The 19,132-nt window shown below is 30.8% G+C and overlaps 1 protein-coding gene across 11 annotated transcripts in view; it reads right to left on the bottom strand.

Moving 5' to 3' along the window:
• The window catches only part of fat-spondin (extracellular matrix protein f-spondin), a 178,803-nt gene that overhangs the window by 16,656 nt on the left and 143,015 nt on the right, over positions 1–19,132 (bottom strand). For 4 of the 11 annotated variants that reach the window (XM_071186225.2, XM_071186222.2, XM_043045880.3 and 1 more), the window contains exons 7-12: positions 18,126–18,380; positions 16,114–16,336; positions 13,923–14,088; positions 11,130–11,316; positions 7,802–7,997; positions 3,073–3,246 (exon numbers count right to left, since the gene is read on the bottom strand). In XM_071186225.2, coding sequence (XP_071042326.1) covers positions 3,073–3,246; positions 7,802–7,997; positions 11,130–11,316; positions 13,923–14,088; positions 16,114–16,336; positions 18,126–18,380 — 1,201 coding nt within the window. Of the gene's footprint in view, positions 1–466; positions 560–3,072; positions 3,247–7,801; positions 7,998–9,726; positions 9,802–11,129; positions 11,317–13,922; positions 14,089–16,113; positions 16,337–18,125; positions 18,381–19,132 lie in introns of all 11 variants that reach the window. The other 7 variants (XM_071186217.2, XM_071186221.2, XM_071186220.2 and 4 more) reach the window with 3 other exon arrangements.

Genomic DNA, 19,132 nt, shown 5'->3' with positions numbered 1-19,132 from the left:
GAAAGATAAAGTTGTGACATAGAAGGTAGCTGGGAGGGCATGGGCGTATTTAAACTTTCGCCGCTTTTTAAGAAGGTACATCGACTGATTTGGCGATTATTTAGGAAAATAGAGAAGCGTTGAATCTTTATATTAATGTCAATACTAACGAAAATATCCCGAATTTCGTTATGCAAAATAAATCCAAAACATCGCTTTCGAGATTACCCTGTTAATCATTAAGGAAAAAAACATAATAATAATTATGTTGAAAGCATATCAAGAACAGTAGAAACTGTATTATAGAAAATTGAATTTCAAATGAACATTTTTATATCAATTCATTTGGCAAAAATAGTTAAAAAAGTTCAATGGACAAATCAGAGATGGGGGAAAAGGAAGAACTATCTATAAGGCAAAAGAGGTGACAAATGAAAAATAAAGGAAGGAAAAAAAGAAGAGAGAATGGTTATAATGGACAACTGACCACAGACAAGACCTTTCTCCAGGTGAACTTTGGCGTCCTTCATGGCGTAGGCATAGGCTATAGCAGAAGGAGGCAGCGAAGCTCGGACATAGTCTGCATCAAGCAGCATGCGGGGGATACCAGTAAATGTTAGTTAAAACAAGAGAGTTACGGCCCCTTTAAAGTTGTTTCAAATAGGCCAACCAATAACTTTATTTTTGTAATATTTTTTTTCCTAAATTATTCTAAAGTTCTTTTAAAGAGTAAGTTGAAAACTCGTATAAAAATATGAATCATATTTTTAAATAAGAAGGAAATACAACTTTTGATATTTGCCAAGAATTTAATGTATATTAAATTCACAATCAATACGTTTATTCGTAAACTTAAATCTTCTATGTCATGTGACGTTGCTAAAAATAATGTTCTTTAAGTGCAGCAGATATTTTGCAATTTTCATTACTTCCTTGTAAGAATCTGGCATTTCATTTTATCCAAAGTAAAGGCCTGGTTTCTTAAGACAAGTGCCTTATCAGGGCGTCAGCGTTAAGTTGACGTTACCCTGACACCAACAAAATACTGTTCTGTTAGTTCAGCGTAAGCAGTCGGTCCAACGCAGACATTATCTCGCATTGCGCATGCGTTAATAGCATAAACAAATATTTAGTTTCAATTCGTATTGATTTTGTTATTGTCGAGCAGTGCTTTAATGAACAAATAGTGACTTTGTATAAAAAAATAACACATTATAGCTTAGCTAAATGAAGAAGAGAAAGAAGAAGCTATGTTTAATGTTAAAATCAAAATCTTGGCTAAATTCAATGCTCTGTTGGATACTGTACGTCATTGCTTAGGTCGTTAACGTTACGTTGTAATCCAACTATAGTTGATTCGGACGTCAGTCGTCGTTCAAGCTGAGCGTTCGATGACGTATGCTGTCTAACTCACAAATTGACCAATCACGAGGTAGTGCTCGCTTCAAGCTGACGTTTCGTAACGCCGCCCTGTCCTAAGAATCCAGGCCTTAAGTTAATGTTAATCACGAAAAAAAAATTGTTCAACTACTATTATTTGTACATTGTTTTACAAAATAAAGTTATGGCAAGATTTTTAAGAAAATATATTATGGGACTATGAAATAAATGGGTTATCTGAAGACAATATTTCAAACTCAAAATATTATATAACTGCTTTAAGGTTTTTAAAATTATAGTGTTATTTATCCAGAATAAATAATAACTGTGACATGCAATTTAAACTTTATTTAAAATTCAACACCCATCCACACTACAGATAGAAAGTTCATACAAGTTTTCAGATTCGTTTCACAGCTTGAAATTAAATTAAATTAAATGTTTCATGAAGTAATTTCTTTGCGTCTCAATATAAAAATATTGAGCAAAGCATTTTTAAAAGTAGAGAACAAAGTTCAAAGAAAAAAAATAAGGAATGAAATATTTGTTAGCTTAAAGTATCCGATTGGTATAAGTATCCGAAAATCAGCAATTTAAATGATTTTTTTTTTACTATCCATTTTTATTTCAGTTCATTGCCTTTAAAAAACCCTTTAAAATGTTTATTTCCAATTTAAAGAAATAAAATTACAATTGTTTTTTCATATGCTGATCGATGGAAGAAAATTCCCAAAACTGAAACTTAAATGTTTTTTTTTATGCCTAAAGAATTTAATTTTTTTTATTGAATAAAGTATATTTTTTGAAACAGATAAATTTCATTTTCAGAAATTACTTTTCGAATTATTAATTTTTTGTTATCTATTTTTTTTTTTTGTTACATTTCAGATAATTCTTTCAGAAGAACGCTGATTAATTTCTTTACGCTAACACACATGACAAAAAACGTTTATTATATAATTCTTTGAAATTTTGCATGTAAATTTCGTTTAATGTTAGCGATCTTTTAAACTTAAAGCTAAGATGTGAGTGTTACTTAGCTACTTTTATACATTTTAAGGGAAGAATACTTAGCATTCTTATTCGCAGTTTCAATATTGAACAATAAACATAGTTTTATTATATTGCCTTTTTGAAATGAGGATTTCAGTTCAAAACACGGGTAATTACATTGTTGATCTAGAAAAAAACATTATATTTCTACATGTTGCAGAGCTATTAGCGTGACATTTAAAATCTTTCTTTTGTTGACACATACTTCCCCTCATTTTAAAAAATATTTTATAAATTTTTAACTTTTTTGTAAAAAAATATTATTAATTAGACAAATAAAAGACTAACATTTTAATAAGCCTTTTTAAAAAAAAATGCAAAAAAACAAGCCTTCAAGGAAAAAAAGCAATCGGATGCTTTAAATTCTGAACATTTATACACCACTTATAGTTCATTACACAAAACATATCCAATCTATAAAATCTCGTATTGTTATAAACGTTTTGCAGTGGCAACATAAAAAAAAGAAAATTAGATTAGAAAATTAGAAATTTCATTTTTAAAACATCTATGCAAGAAACAAATTTTAAGATCGAGATTTTAAAGAATTATTAATTATAATATCTACGCTTATTATTCAGTTAGTTCAATATATTGAAAAGGAAATTAGTTAATGTCATTAAATACAAAAATTTACATAATTAAATTGCAATACATTACCTCTTAACATGGTTTCGCACATTCTGTTACAGTCTGCGTACCTTTCGAAATTATTTCGATTGCCTCTGCATCCACCATAGATGAACTGCAGGCACATGGTTCTACCAACATCATAATACCATCGCGGAAAATAACCTCTACATGGGCCTACCTCTTTGGGCTGCATACAATTTTCTGGAAAGAGAAAAAAAACATGTTAAACATTAAATATATAATATAATAATATTGAATAAATTAAAATATTTATGTTGATTTGCGTACCCCACACTCTTTCTTTATTTTATTATTTTCTTAATTTGGGTTCCTAGCTGGTTACCCCAGTTGTTTTGTTCGTTACTAAAAATATCAGAATGACTGGTGCTGCCATCTACCTGGGAGATTTTAACCTAAGACGTACTTTCGCCATTGCGGTACTCTCTTGTAAAATTAAAGGCGAACTTTGCTTACTTAATTAAAAAAGAAAATGGCTGCCATGTATGGCTTGACAAAGTGTCATAACAAGTGTCATAAGAAACAGCAACAATATAAAAAAAATATAGCAGCTATGGATTGTAAAGACAATATATTTGACGAGAATAAATATAGATCATTCTATTGTTTAAGATGTAAATATGATCTGCATGAACCTAATTAACAGTAACTAGTAAGGCAAATTACAACATTTAATATGGTTATAAAATATTGTAATAATAATTAAATAAACATTTTAAAATTGTTTTCAATAAATTTAACATAAAAACCCAATTCTCACGATAACGATAGCTTAAGGTAAAAAATAAATAAATTAGGACTTCTCAATTGCTAGTTTTTCATCTAGCCATTTAGGTTTAGACTCTGCAATTTCTTGATCAAGATTTGATGGAGGCAATGTGGTCATCATTATAGTGTGGTCATCAATGTGGTCACTTTTACTTCTCAGACCAGCTGAAACACATCTTTTTGAAGTTGGATGTGCTTTACGAAGCCAAACTCTTAAGACATTTTCGTTTTTGTAACTACCCTGTCTTGTGACATTGGATTATTGATTAAAAAAAAGCATTTTTTTAACTGCTTTAAGTACCAGTAAGTTTATCTTAAAATTAAAATGTTGTTTTTTTAATTTCATGACCAGCATAATTTTTTAACAAGTATTATTTACGCATGAAAGGATTCATCCAATAGAAAAAGGTTACAAAAATAAGCTAAGTATAAAAATGGTAGAAATAAGAAAATATATTTTGTAAACTATAAAACTGTATTGATTTCGTAAAAAAATCTTGGACGCTTGTACTGCCCAAAGTTTCCCTTTTTCAAAATGAGAAATCTAGTTACTCAGGACACTTTTAAGACACTAAAAAGACATTTAATACAGTCTTAAATAATAATATAATTAGTAATAAAATAGTGATATTATTATTAATTATTATATCAGGATATCATATATCCTGATATTAGGATAGATAGCTAATATTAAATATCCTGATTAATAATATGACAATTAATATTCAGGATACTTAACAACAGTGTCTACACTTATTATTAGTGACTAATAATCAACTACACTGAACAAAGATATGTAATCTAAGGTCTATTTACAGTAAAACTTAAATGAAAATCCCAGTTTTTAAATAAACGTATCATAAAAATACGTTTACGATAGTGTACTAGAGTGTTTTTATGGGGAAAGACTGTTTTTACACGCAGGATGTTCACATCTACAACCAAGCCGTTTTTCCACTGCTAAATATTTTCAAATGAAAGCTTGCCAGTGGCGTCATAAGAGAGCGTTTTATTTTGTAAGTTAAAATCATGATTACTCAACTTCCTGCTATCTGACACATGCCGATTCCTAAATAATGCTATGCTATATTATATTAATTGGAACGTTTCGTTGCCTTATTGTCCATTGTTTTGATAGAAATAAAAGATAACAAACATGTCAAAAGAATTGCCTATTAGGAATTATATATATACTAAAGCATAGAAAATAAAATCTACTTACCTGTAACTGATAGATAAAATTTTAAAATCTATTTTAAACTATAAGCAAAATTTATTCTGTTTAGCATGCAAATTTGTTATCGCGATAGTAATTCATAGAGCGAATTTGTATCTACTTTTTCCTTCGCCAATATAAAATGTCCTATTATATGCTATTTCCTTATATATCGCTGTGCATTATAATTATCAGTGCTAATAAAAAATAATAATAATAATAAAATTTTGCCGAAAAATGGAACAAATATTTGAAAGTGAAGAAACATGCTTTATCGTGCACACATAATTTTTGAAATTTACCGAGCTTTTGGCGAAGTATGGCTACTTCTGTCGCTTGTGCCATAACATTCCATACAACGAACCAACCTTGAAATAAAAGAATATTTCAAGACAATGATTTGGGGTTATGGAGTGATTTTTTTTTTACAAAGACACACCTTTCGGAACATAAAATAAATTTAGTCTTTCTGTCAAAACAAAAAAAACTAGTTTTAATCCAGAACTGTTTTTAGTTACATTTTAAGAAAAAACTTTAAGTTTCAAGTAAGAACTTGGGGAGCTTGTTTAATATAATTAATATTTGTATTTACTTAAGGTAATGATTTTTAAGAAACATAATCGAAGAAATGGCGTTATGTTGTTGCAGTTATCATTTAATACAAAACGTATAGTGACAAGCATTTTTAGACAAAAAGACATTTATTGTTTATTGTATTAAAATATTTCTATGTAATAGTAAAAAAAAATCAATTCCATAAAAAAAAACTTTTCTCAATGTAAATTTGCTTCGATCATTTGAGACTCTTTACAAAGAACCTTTTTTCATTATTTTGGTAAATAATTACGTAATGGCATATTGTAAGAAATCTACATATTATATATTATCAATAAATTTAGAAAAAAAAAGTATCAGAAATCGTAAATTCTATGTAATTATGGAAGTATTAGAATCATCAATATGGTAATTTCCTCAACTTATAATTGATTAGAAATTTACCTGGTCATTTCTGTATTAGTTTCATAAAATTAGCCATTTCGATAGTTGTTTCAAAAACTGTGAGTTCTAATTTAATGAGCTATTTTGAGTTTTAGCTATCTTTTAATATGCAATTTCAGAAGAGCATAGAATAACATCAGATCTGTTACCAATGAGGAGAAAAACTGATAACTATCATATATAGTTTCTATCTCTTATTATAATAACTTATCTTGCCATTACTTATTGATAATTATCACAGTGCTTGAAATTTCCGTCTTAAAGGTGCAGGCTAAAGTAAACATTTTGCTCATCAATATTTTCAATGTTTTCATTTTTAACATTTTAACAAATGTTGTTTTAAGAAATTTTTGGAGGCCAAAAAACCATGAAAAAATACAGAAGCTGAAAACTGTTGAATAACACAAAATATATATTTGATCAAATAATTGGTCACCAACTGGTCAAATTTCATATATATTTGATCCCCAACTGGGGTGAATTCAGTAAACTTGCTGAACACTCCCCACTGTTACACTTCCTAGTGTTATTAGTGATAGAGAACATAAACTCGAATTCTGCCAACATATCACTCACTTATTTACTTAAGAGAATTGGGTTTAATTACAAGAAAAGTTTCTTTATCAAGAGTTTTCTTTTTCTTTTTCTGGTAGGCCAACAAGGCTGTCAAAGATACACATAGATAGTAACACATCAGATGACATCAGACACACGCAATGCCTTTCTGTGATGTATATCTTCCCTCCTAAAATCTAAAACTATTTTATATTTTATATCCGACGTTGAACAACCTACTCAATTTTTGGGTTTACGACTACTGATGTTCAACTCCGTAGCCATGTAATTTTGAACTAATCCAGAAGACAAGGAAACTCCTGGATCAGTACCCCCAGAAGTATTGATTTGTTATGGGAACATGGAGGACTTTGCTACTCGGCAGATTTACCGTACATCAGTCATCATTTACTTCACAGGGAGTCTTCGGCAGGTGGGGATCGAACCCACGACCTCTTGGACATGGGGTCAGTGCCCTACCAATCAGGCTATCCCGGCTCTTATCTGAAACTATTGTTCCCCTTTAGACTACAAAAAAACTTTGGGAAATGTTTTTGTAATGGCGGGAACTAGGAACTATTGTCCATTGGTCCCAGAAAGTGCCAGAACAGCTAACTCACTTTTCGTTACCCAGTGGGCATCCGTGGCGAAGCCACGGCGGTGGAGCAGCTTCGCCAACGTCGCACTACCACAACCCGTTTATAGGACGGGTCACATTCACACACAAAGGATAAAGGACATAGAACACAGATAGAGAGATAGAAACATCCATGCCTTTCCCGGGATTCGAAACCAGAACCTTTCTGACGCAAGGACAGTTCCCTGCCCCCTACACAGGCCGGTCGTCTTTGGGATAATATTGTAGTTTGATTTGAAACACAATATTTTACAAGACATCACTTACTCGCCAGCCTTAAATATTCAGTCCCCAAAGGCACGCCGATGAGTCAAAATTTTACACCTTGAATTATCATATTATCATATTTATTTCAATCACATATATTGAACATGTAAATATACATTTTACGTTTGAACATAAAAAGGTAGCAGTACAGTTAGTATTTATAGTCCTGAACAAAAGGTAAAAATGAAATATTCTTAATATCGGTTTTTTTTCTTCAGATAATTAGTAGTTATTTAACACGATTAAATCTTACACGCCTTTAATAAGTATTCATTCATTCCTGAATTCTTACATACTTTTTGCTTCTGTCAGATTGACGGTGCAGTCTGGTTTGTCAGCTGTGCAGGGAGCTTTCTGCATGAGTTCAACATTACACATACTGAGGGCTGCAGGACTCAGGTACAATCTTGTGCGTACTTTCAGTCCTTTACCACAGGTCACTGTGCATGGTGACCATTCCGACCAGTGGGTCACTGCGCATTTAGGATCTTGCTGTAACAAGAGTTTTAGAAAAAAAATAATCAAAAATTGTCAACGCAAAGAAATCAATTTAGTGATTTTATTGATTAATAGCAAATATAAATAATATAAACATAGTTTATATTGAGTAAATTATATAAAATATGCTCATGGAAGGAATTATTTTGTTCATATGAATGCTGTTTCTCTTGTTAACGACATTGGTTTCTTACTACCTTTCCATAGCATATTGAAATACATTTTATCCTGATTTGCTCCTTTTTGCAACTGAGGCTTTTCTTGGATACTATGTTTTTTTTTTCTATTTTTTTCACACCTTTATGTTTCCTCTTTTTTTTCGAAACTTTATGTTTTCTATTTTAAATTACTTTTTTCCCCTTCTCATTCACGTCTGGCTATACTTGATAATGATAGCCTATTTTTGAGCTCTTGAAACATGTCTATTGTTATTTCAATTTTGCATATTTTTGAAGAGATTGAATTTTTTAATCAAGTTATAGTTCATATTGGTTTTTCTTAAAAGACTAGGTATATATAACATAGCCTTTATTTTTTAGATTATAAAAGTTTTGTCATTAAGTATAAAGGGTGTTTCGTAATTACAACCTTAAATACAACTTTAAAAACCGGGATAAAAATTGAATTAAATTCCAGAAGCAACTGAATGGAGAAGAAAAATAATTAGAAAATTCATCTTTCACATTTTCATTTACTGGAATTAATGTTGATAATGGTACGCCCAGTTTCAATAACGATACCGACAATGAAATATTAGTTTACTACGTCATATATCTAGGCAAAAGAAAGATTTCGAAAATTTACGTTAGCTTCCATACGCTCCGGTACGTAAGTAATTGAGAGCGCACTTCCAGTGCGCATGCGTCAGGTCTGCTGAAATGTGTGTGAGGAAGTGAAAAAATATCAAACTTACGTAAGGGAAAACAAAAGATTTTTCAAAAACCCGTAAGTTCAAAACACTATCGTAGTGAAATATCCTTCTAACTTTGACCATAAAGTCAAAACAAACATTTACAATATACGTAGACGATCTCTACAAAGCTGTGGCACATGACTCAAGATCCTTTGCTCAACGTAGAACTGGGGTTGTGAGCAGAAAAAATTGGTGAATTTTGATGAATTCAGCGATAAAGAATGCAGCTTATTATTTAGATTTGTGATCGAAAATGTAAGAAATTTGGTATCTGAATGAGGTCTACAACTAACCATAACTAACAGTAGTTGGCTATAAACTACACAGGTAAGTTTGTAGTGATATAGAACGATTCATTTCTAAATTTCATCTATACATTTCTTCAAAGTCGAATTCCATGTCCATATTTTTAGTTTGAAGGTCGGCTTAAACAGAAAACAACATTTAACACCTAAAAACAGTAGCGTGCTTGTAGCTTTGTCTTTGTAGCGTTAATTTCGCCAACATAACGTAAAGCTACGTGGCATCTAAAATTAACGCAAGCATGCGCAGTTGCTTCAATTCTTACGTGTGGGAGAGTACGAAAGCTAACGTAGAAGTGAGAAATCTCCCTCTTATTATTTCATCTTATTGAAGGTTACGAAAATGAATCTTAAAAACGGATATCATATAACAACTTATACATATGCAGTTTAGGAGAACCAGTGTTAGTTTTCTCTTTGTAGTATACGTGCTCGTTAGTAACTAGAATGGTTATTTTAGTTAGTTGGTGAACGGGTGGTCTACTAAGAAACCATTGAATAATCATACTGGCTCTGAAAGAACAGCTTGCTCATTTTGCTTTGAGTCTTCCAGTTTTTTACCTTTTTTGTTCTTTCTCATCACCTGGAAATATGGCATAAATAATTCATATTGTTTTGTATTATACATTTGCTTTAAAAAATATAACTTATTCATATAAAAAAAATTGTACAGTATCTATTTTATCTGAACCAGATTTTTGAGTTTAAAGGAAATATTACTGAAATTTATTTTACTTAAGCAATATTAAAGTTATCAGTTTTATGGCATTATTAACTAACTAACATTGGTCAAAGCACTACTCAATTAAGCATGTTATATTTATTTATATATTTAAAACATAGTAACTGAAAATGAACATGAGTTTCAGGAACCTATTAATACTTGCTTTTCTAAACTTATAACTTTGTTTGAGTGCTTTGAAAAATTAAGTAAAATTGAGAGGACTTTATCCTAAAAAAGGAAGCAATTTATTTCTTAAAAAATATATAGCATAGAGAAAAATGCACAATATAAAATAGATAATGTTGTAATCATCCTGATCAATAATAATTAGGAAAAGAAATGGAAAAGGATCCAACAAATATCACGCAATTGCACATATTTTCATGCTCCATAGTCTGACAGACCATATTTTTATGTTTTGAAATTTATGCTCATTATGCATATCATTGAACTAGGAAAAAAACTGTCCCTTCAATTTGAATTAATTGTAGCTGTAAAATGTTTTATTTTATGTGAAACAATAAATTTTTTTACATTATTATTTCTCAAATTTATTGCATTTTCAAATTGTGCAACTATAAATTTCAAGTGAAAGGGAATTTTTTAACAAGACAGTTTTATTAAACTTTCACAAGTAACTTTTGTTATCCGTAAATTTCATAATATTCTACTTAAACAAATCGTGATGGCAAAAAAATTGCATGTTTATTTATATAGTACAAAAAATTATGTTTCACAAAATTGAATACAACAGCATTTAAAAACATACTATTAAAATTACTGTAAATATGGAAATACGATAAAAAAGTACCGACACTCACGATGCTGGTATTTTTTACAGTAAAAGCCATTTTTATTGGAACATGTTACGGAACAAAAAATCTGAAAAACCGTAATTTTTACTGTAATCGTGAAATCACTTTATCCCTCTCATTAAGTAAAGATCACTCTAAGAATTAGGGAAAAAATGAATTTTATGGATGATGCACCCTACGTGCCGTCACATATTTGATCCGAAATTTTCTTTTAAGTGTTGTTGATGCATTAAACACCAAAAATAAAAATTCAGTTTGATATTCTATTTATAAATAGAAAAGCAAATTGATTCAGTATTAGGCAAATGCTTTTTTTTTTCGAAAATTTAAATATGGTTAAAGAATTAAAATAATACAATATATATTGTTTACATGTTTTTCTTCGACTTCGCAGACTGGTTTCATGCCCATGCATGTCTCTTTTTCCATCAATTCCAACGCACATGTTTTTCTCGCTCTGTTGTCCAAGTATTTTCTGCTCCTTGTTCGAAGACCTTTGCCGCACGTGACACTGCATTCTGACCATTCACCCCATTCTGTGGTACGGCAGCTTACGTCACTGTAAACATTAAAATATCGTTTTTATCAAGTATAAAATTTTAAGATTTTTTTTCAGTAGTGCTAAGTTTCAACTATGAATCTTGACAGATAGCACAGATTTTGATTTAGTTAAATTAAAATTTTAACATACAAGGACACAATTTTCAATAATCTGCATTTTTAATGTTGTGCAGAATTCAATCAATATCACTATGTGGCGAAAAATTTATCTTTTTCGCTCTTTACAAAGACTTTACAAAGTGAAAATTTCGTGAAAAACACAAAACTAATGTAAAAATTTCTTAATGTCTTTTTTTTAAATGCGATATATTTGTGTCTGTTAATGGTGAGCTTTATATATTTCATGCATAGTATATATAGAATATATACAGTTTAAAAAATTCCAAAAACTACTATACGGAATTGTTTTAAACTGTATCAAAATAATTTAAAGAGATATTTATCTATTTACTTTTGTAAAACTCGGTTTTTTTAATATTAAATTACATTAAATTTAATAAAAATCTCAGCGTGAAACTTTGGTTGGGATACATAAAATTAATTTCTTATCAAATCAGTTAAGGTTATGCTTTATTTTTGGCAACCGTTTGAATACATCAGAACAACCACTAAAATTAATCTTAAAATGTGGTTATCTTGATTTCGTAAAAGAAGACTGATAAACAAATTTCAAAAAGTTGCTGATATCTTATCATCCAATACATACTTTTTTGAAATATTTAAAATGATCTGATTCAAAATATGCCAACCACCGTTTTTTAGATATTTTTCTCCAACTATTTATCTTTCAACAGAACCATTTACTATTGCATCGAGTGCACGCGAACATATCATTAGCTAAGAAAACAGTCAGGTGAAGTATGCTATATAGAAATAGCTAGTTCAAAATATAGCACACATAAAATCCATATACACTGAAAATTCGTCCTTAATCTAAGGTATACTTTAGTGTTGTATATCTTAAACGTCCGCACAGTTGCAAATGGTTAACGGAAAAAAAGAGCATTGGGAGAAATAAAGCTGAAAAGAATTTGATTAAAATTTTTTCAAAAAAGCACCGAAAAGAACTCTAAAAAAAAATTTTTGAAAAATGCACAAAAAAAGCATCACTTTAATAATTACATAAATTTGAGTCAAATTTGATTCACGCCGTTGACCGAATTATGTCCGCATTCGAAATTAGATACATATTTTAAGGACCTTTACTCCCTCCTTACTATTTGACAAAATTTTCATAACTCTTAAACAGCTCCATAATATTTCTGAATTACAATTATTACACTATTTGTGTTACGGAAATGCTTATTTAGTTAGTCTAGTTAGTCAAATTAATCCAAATTTATTCAATTAATAACAACTGTTGGGCCATGATGCATCAATATCGGAAAAAAATACCAATTTTTTGGCAAACTTTCGGCAATAAAAAAATTAATTTTAACAACAAAGCAAGCCGAAAAACAAAAACGTTAAATTTAATTATTCTAAACCGACATTAATAAAAAAAATTATTATTATTTTTAGTTTCAGACTTAAGAGTGTGTGGCTGCAAAAAAAGTATTTTTCAAAACTTTTCTAACTTTCATACTTTGCATCCAAGAGATTTTGCGTTATCTGAGAGCTAAGCACTCGAAGCGAAAATTTTTCTAAGACACTGTAAAAAATGGATACTTAAATTTCACGAAACTTTCTTCATTTTTGACGTAACCGTTTCTCAATACATGCTCCGAGCAAAAATTTCGTCAGAATTACCAAATAACGATCGTCACTTCTTCGAGGAAACGAATTCCGTCATTCAATTTTTTTCCAAATTAAAAAAAAACTCGTCATTCAAATTGTATTTAACTTTTCTAATATTCACCTTATCGTGGACACCATATAGGGGGATCGATATCGCCCCAACAACACGCGGAAAACTGAAAGATAAATTACACCAATGCCCCAAGCGAGATTTGAACCCGGGATCTTCCCTGTAGCAGGCCAATTCCTTGACCATCATACAAGCCGGTCAGCCTTATCGACACTTTATGTTCGATCGTCTAGTCTTCATTCGTCCTTCTAGTTATTCTCCCACAACGTACTACAATGAGGTTTCGTAATTGAGGAACCATTTTCGACTTATAATTGAGAGTTTGCGTTTCGTCACAAATCACGTGATTTCATGACGAGATGGTTCTCAAAATTAACGAAATACAGCTGAAAGATTGCTGAATCACCAAATGAGAGAGTTTTTTTTTCTGAAAGTGCAGCGGTCTTATTTATTTACGTAGAGACACAAGCAGTGCATTTGGTTGCCATTCTACGGCATAAATTACTCTTTATTAAATTCAAGTCAGGAACCTTGAAAATCCTATACAATTTCAAATATTTTCTGTATGAAAAATAAGCAGTGACGTGAAAGTATCTTTTAAATGAAATTAAGCATCATTTGTGTTTGATAAGAAAGCTAAACACAAAAAGTTCCACACAGTTAGTCAGACGAATATGAAACCCTTATAGCAGTATGAACAGTTTTAAGTTATAGTTGTGAACATCGATAACCAGGAACAACATGCACAACTGATAGCTAGCTTGCTACTTCTATTTAACCTAAATAAATAACATTACCCCACACATGAGGGATTGCACATTTCTTTGTCTACAAGCGGGACTGTACATCCGGTCATGTCTGCTTTTTGCTTATTCAAATACTGTCTTGACCTCATTTTAACACCTTGTCCACAAGTTACACTGCAGGGCTGGAAATCGGACCATTCGGTTACTCTACATTCCACTGCAATTAAATTAAAATCACTTCAGAACCAATGGATACTAATATAAGAATAAATTATTTTTTTAACTGCGGAAATAACCATTTATAGATTACCTGTTGTGATAATATTTAACGTAATACTATGAAAAAACTTTGGTGTGTTACACAAGTAAGTTTAGTTTTATAATAATTCTCAGGGAATAAGACTTACTCTTAATTACTAAATATTAATTATTACTTAATGATTAAATATTAATTATTACTTAATGATTAAATATTAATTATTACTTAATGATTAGATATTACTTAATGAATAAAAAACTTTTTTTCAGGCATTAAATTTATGAACTCAAATAAATACGTTAACGGTTTATGAAAAGTGCCTTTATGAACTTTAATGCACAACTTATAAATGGTGAATTTTGAGTAGTTATCCAAATAAAAAGGCATTTTCATTGTGGTGGTAATAAAATTACGTCGAAACAACGCAAATTAACGAGTTTGAAATTATGTGTTGATGTCCAGCAAAATCTGTTTACGACACTGATGGCATTGACGGATGCTCCAAAAACGAGCCAATCAAAAGCAATCCAAAAATTTTAAAAAATCTTTTAAAAACAAAGATAATGTATGATTTGTTTCTTTCTAAGGGAGCCAAATATTTATTCTCATAAAGTTTCGAAATTAGTTACTAAGTTTGCCAATAGATGGTAATTTAAACTAATAAAAACTATAAGGCAATATTTTTGAAATAATCAACATTTGCACTAATAACGTAGAGCCTTCTGATGAAAATATTAACATACGCCCATGTAAATAATTCTGTAAGAATGGTCTGATGTGCAGCAGAAAGTATCATTTGATTGTTTTTATTAATTTACAGCGCCATCTGTTTGTGAAAGCTATTAATAAACTTGAAACTTATGAAAACATACTTCTCTAAGCAAAATTCAACAAACCGTGCCTTTTTATCTCCTTCCTTTCTTCTATAATTGAATTTTCAAATTGACGATTTTGGAACACCGGATACTTTATTATTATAAAAAAACAGCAATTTGTCAAATGACCTTGTTTATTTGTCATTTTTAAGTAGGTATTAGTTTCAGTAATTACATAAATTGTACCTAGTAAGTTATAAGCTACAATACGGAATTATGACAATTATATACCGGTACTGTTTCCATGGAAACCAGTGGAAGCCGTATTGGCGAGAATCCGATGTTCTTTTCGAACAGAATGTAACAATACACTCATAGGTATATCAAATACGAATGTATCACATTTATTGACGATAACGATAGATATCAGCTTTGATAAGATCACGATCCATGTGAAGACGATGATATCGAGAATATTAAACACAATATTATTGTGAGGGTTGATAAATTTCGTTTCGTTAACGGAAATATGTAAAAATAATAAATATTTGTCGAATTGGAAAAAGCCTGCTTGGAAAAAGCCTGCTTGGAAAAAGCCTGCTGTCGAAGCCTGCTTGGACCGAGCTGTCGAACCGAGCAAATTGAAGTCAGAGTGTACGATTCTTGTTTTTCAGTGGCGCCATCTATGGCCAAGAATTCGACTTTTGCCACGTCATACGTCACACCTGTTTATAAAACGGACCCATTCATACATCCATTCATTCATCCATAGATCGTAATTTTGACCTGAATCAGAGAACGATCGGTCTCCAATCCAGTACCCCCAGAGGTATTGATTTGTTTTGGGAACATGGAGGACTTTTCGACTGGACAGAATTTTAACGTGCATCAGTCACCAACTACAAAGTCTTCGGCAGGCGACGTTCGAACCCATGAACTGTCGGACATGGGCCCAGCGCCCTACCGACCAGGCTATCCCGGCCTATATTTAATTTGTATTGGCCAATATTGGTATTAGCAGCAAACTCAGAAAAGCAGTCACCAATACATGATCCTTATAGCCGATGAGTACGGATAACTCATTTCGACTTCTGACAAACGCTGTTTGCAAATAAATAACTAATCTTAACCAATAAAAAAAACAATTTACGATTAAAAATTAACGAACTTCGCTCGTCTTCATCTTCGTTGCTGTAAGAGGTGGTCGATGTACTGGGATGATCGTAATCTCCACAATCCTTGTCATAGACCCTTTGTCTTGTGACAGTGAGTTTGGCGACTGGTTTCATTGGAGTCCCAGATGAATCATAAAAAGGTGAAAGGGGATTGTTTGGCATTGATGAAGTGATGCGACGAATCTTTTCTTGTGGAACTGTGGGTAACTTTTGGCTCTAAAATAAGAAAGCACGGCATTAGAAAATAAGTCACATCATTGACTCAACAACTCATGGATTGTTCGGAAAATGATTTCGTGTTTTCTAAAACAAATTACTTTAGCGTAATTTTCACAGCCAATTTCACTTCTAAGTCGTATAATCATTATAAAAGTTGAAAGCGAAGGCTGATATACTTCTGAAAAAGTTCGATTGATTTTAAGTAGTAGTTTTCGGTTAGTGCCCTTTCAAATGTAGAAAGGGAAAAAGCAGCATATTTTACTTGTTTTTATATCGAACATGTAAAAATGCTGTTCAAGCAAGAAAAAAAAATCATGCGATGTGTATTGAAAAGTAGTGCTGGCAGTACACCAGCGCTAAAACTGGTCCGAAAAACTTCGATTAAGATATACGAAGATACATTATGCCAGTTTAGGATGATGAAGTCTCAATAATAACAATAAATGATGCTAACTGGCTAATAACAACTCGTAAGATCGCAGCTAGATTAAATTTGACAGTTCATGGGAAAAAATTTGTGTTATCGTATTAGATATCTGGGATTTGCTTCTGAAACGTCAAGAAAATTATCAATTTTTGAAAGGCATCATCACTGGGGAAGAGAAATGAGTAATTTCACAATATTTGCTTGCGACTCTATAAAAAAATTTTTTAAATGATCCTTTTCTCCATCTGAGAAAGTCAAAAGCCACCTGATTCAGTTTTTTGCCAGAAAAACATCTTTATGTGCTGCAAATCAAACTACTTCCAATCAAAAATCTACTAAATCAAACTACTAAAATATAGAAAAACTAGACTATTCGAAACATAGCAAAAGGTATTTAGAAGAATGGAAAATATACAATTCAATGAACTATTTATTTCCTCAAACAAAACCGGTTTTCATTTTCATAGGGAAAAATCAAAATTACTTTCCAAACAACTCAATATAACTATTTTAATAACTATAAACTGTTTTTTTTTGTTACGCAATTGTGTTAACAATGTTCAATGTTTCACATTTTTGATTTTAATGGTGTAGCAAAAAATGGATTCATAGAAAGAATGATCGCTCCAAAAATAAAAAAGGATAGATAAAAATATAAATTTTGAGAAGGAACAAAGCGATTTTTTAGTACTGATAGAGTGATGCAAACGATCTTTTTTGGAACAGAAAGAAGCTTTTAGTTCTAACTTCATACTAAGCAGAAATATAAATCAATCCTACCTGTGACTCAATGTCGCTAGCATATATATAAATATCGAGCTCTTTTGTTTCTATGGCGTTACTATTTTATCAGTAAATCGTGAAAATCAAAATGGAAAATTTTTAATGAATCATCCGAGCATGGATTTTTTTAATTCTGGAAAGGAATGACCCAATAAAAACAAAAGAGTCATACAATATATATTCCCTCAAGATATAATAAGAAACAGTATTAATTCAAAATCTATTGTCAATAAATATTTCACTTCTTCATGTTTTTATTTCTTGTATAATTCTTTATAGATTTAATAAATATACTAATTCTTTATAATTCTTTATAATTCTTATATAATTATTTCCAAATAATTCTTTATAGATTTAAAGTAATCGAATTACTTTCCTTTTTTTTTTTTGCTTAAAAAGAAGTTAAACAAAATTAACAAAAACAGTTTACTTAATGCTTGATAAAGAAACATTTTCAAGCTCTTACTATATTAATGTTTTAAAAAAATATTTCTTAAAAACCTGTACTTTTTAACGTGTCGCAGCGTTAACTTTACAATATGACTAAAAATTAAAATATGACTTATTGTCTCATACTATGTAAGTCATCCCGCTGTCTGTTCCCGCGTCCCAAGGATACAGGTTCATGACTTTCTCAGCGACCCAGGAGCAGTTCTTGAGGCAGAGTTCCAATGCGCTGACCCCCACAATCCAGTCCGGACTCGGACCCAGCATGGTTAGCAGGGACATGAGATGATGGAACTTGTCCACTCTGAAGACGGCGAATGTTTTTCCTTGAGCATTAGGATACCAGAGACCTCTTGCTTTAATAATTGTTCTTATCTTGTTCGACTGAAAAAGAAACATTTATTTTAATTAAATAAAAATATCATCATTTAAAAAGCTGTAACTAGTTTGCATAAAAAGAGCACCCCTGATGCTCATTTTATTATGCTACTCTCAACAGCCTCGGATTTAGCTGTTATTGGTTGAATTGTATTATCGTACAAGTTTATGGCAACAGTAATAAAGTGATAATTTGATTATGTTTTCTTTCTATGTCCACCCAGCATTTCTCTGACATCAGATGCTCAATAATTTTATCAGTGTGTATCATGAATATGTATTCAGATTTTTTTATGCATCGTGTCGTTACAAATTCTCTATCAATAAAATTATTTAATTAAAATTCAACATTTTTGATTCACGTGCTTAATACATTTAACAGAATTTTCTTGAATTTGTATCCATATTTTTTATTTGTCGTGTCGCTACAAATTATTTAAAGCAATAAAAATTTTGAGTGGAAGCTCAACATTTTTGGGGACATTAGATTCTAAATAATTTCAGCAGTGTGCATCTTGAATTTGTACTCATATTTTTTATAAGTTGTGTCTTTACGAATTGTTTAAAGCAATAAAAATATTGAGTGAAAGCTCAACATTTTTAATAAAATCACGTGCTTGGTAATTTTAGCAGAATTTTCGTGACTTTGTATCCATATTTTATATTCGTCGTGTCGTTACAACTTCTCTAAAGCAACAAAAATATTGAGTTCAACATTTTTGATGACATCACATGTTTGAAAACTTAGCCGAATTTTC

The sequence above is a fragment of the Parasteatoda tepidariorum genome, chromosome 9, assembly GCF_982258835.1.
Source record: "Parasteatoda tepidariorum strain Cologne lab strain chromosome 9, Ptep-v5.0, whole genome shotgun sequence".
In the NCBI taxonomy this organism is placed as follows: domain Eukaryota; kingdom Metazoa; phylum Arthropoda; class Arachnida; order Araneae; family Theridiidae; genus Parasteatoda; species Parasteatoda tepidariorum.
Note: the sequence above shows the minus strand (reverse complement) of the source record. Positions and strands in the feature narration are given on the sequence as shown.